This window comes from Antrostomus carolinensis, unplaced genomic scaffold, assembly GCF_000700745.2.
Source record: "Antrostomus carolinensis isolate BGI_N321 unplaced genomic scaffold, ASM70074v2 scaffold37904, whole genome shotgun sequence".
NCBI lineage: Eukaryota > Metazoa > Chordata > Aves > Caprimulgiformes > Caprimulgidae > Antrostomus > Antrostomus carolinensis.
The window spans coordinates 1287-1585 of record NW_010309376.1 but is presented as its reverse complement, the minus strand read 5'-3'; the positions used below and the strand labels follow the sequence as shown (position 1 = coordinate 1585).

General features: G+C 64.5%; 1 protein-coding gene across 1 annotated transcript in view; it reads left to right on the top strand.

The window, feature by feature from the left end:
• LOC104523501 (zinc finger protein 335-like) overlaps positions 1-297 on the top strand; it is a gene marked incomplete at both ends in the record, with an annotated part of 3887 nt that extends 3590 nt beyond the window's left edge. Inside the window, 1 exon segment of the mRNA XM_029084514.1 lies at positions 272-297. Coding sequence (XP_028940347.1) covers positions 272-297 — 26 coding nt within the window.
• Positions 298-299: the final 2 nt, after the last annotated feature.

Sequence of the window (299 nt, the reverse complement as noted above, 5' to 3'; positions counted from 1 at the left end):
CTTGTCACCGTGCTGCCTGTGTCCCTGTAACTCGGGGACAGGGCCAGCTGCGGTGTCTGAGGGGAGATCTTTGCTGGTCCCAGCGTGTCTGTTGTGGAACAGCAGCAGCTCCCTTCCCCTGGGGATGAGCTGCCGTGCTGGGAGGTGCGGCATCTCCCACGGGGGAGACACTTTGGTGTGTGTGAGCAGAGTTAACCGGAGCCGGGCTCTGTGCTGGAGTGTGGGGGGGCCCTGGGACACGAGGAGACACTGACACCCCTCTCCTCTGCAGCCGTGGCCGATGCTGCTCAGGACCAGGC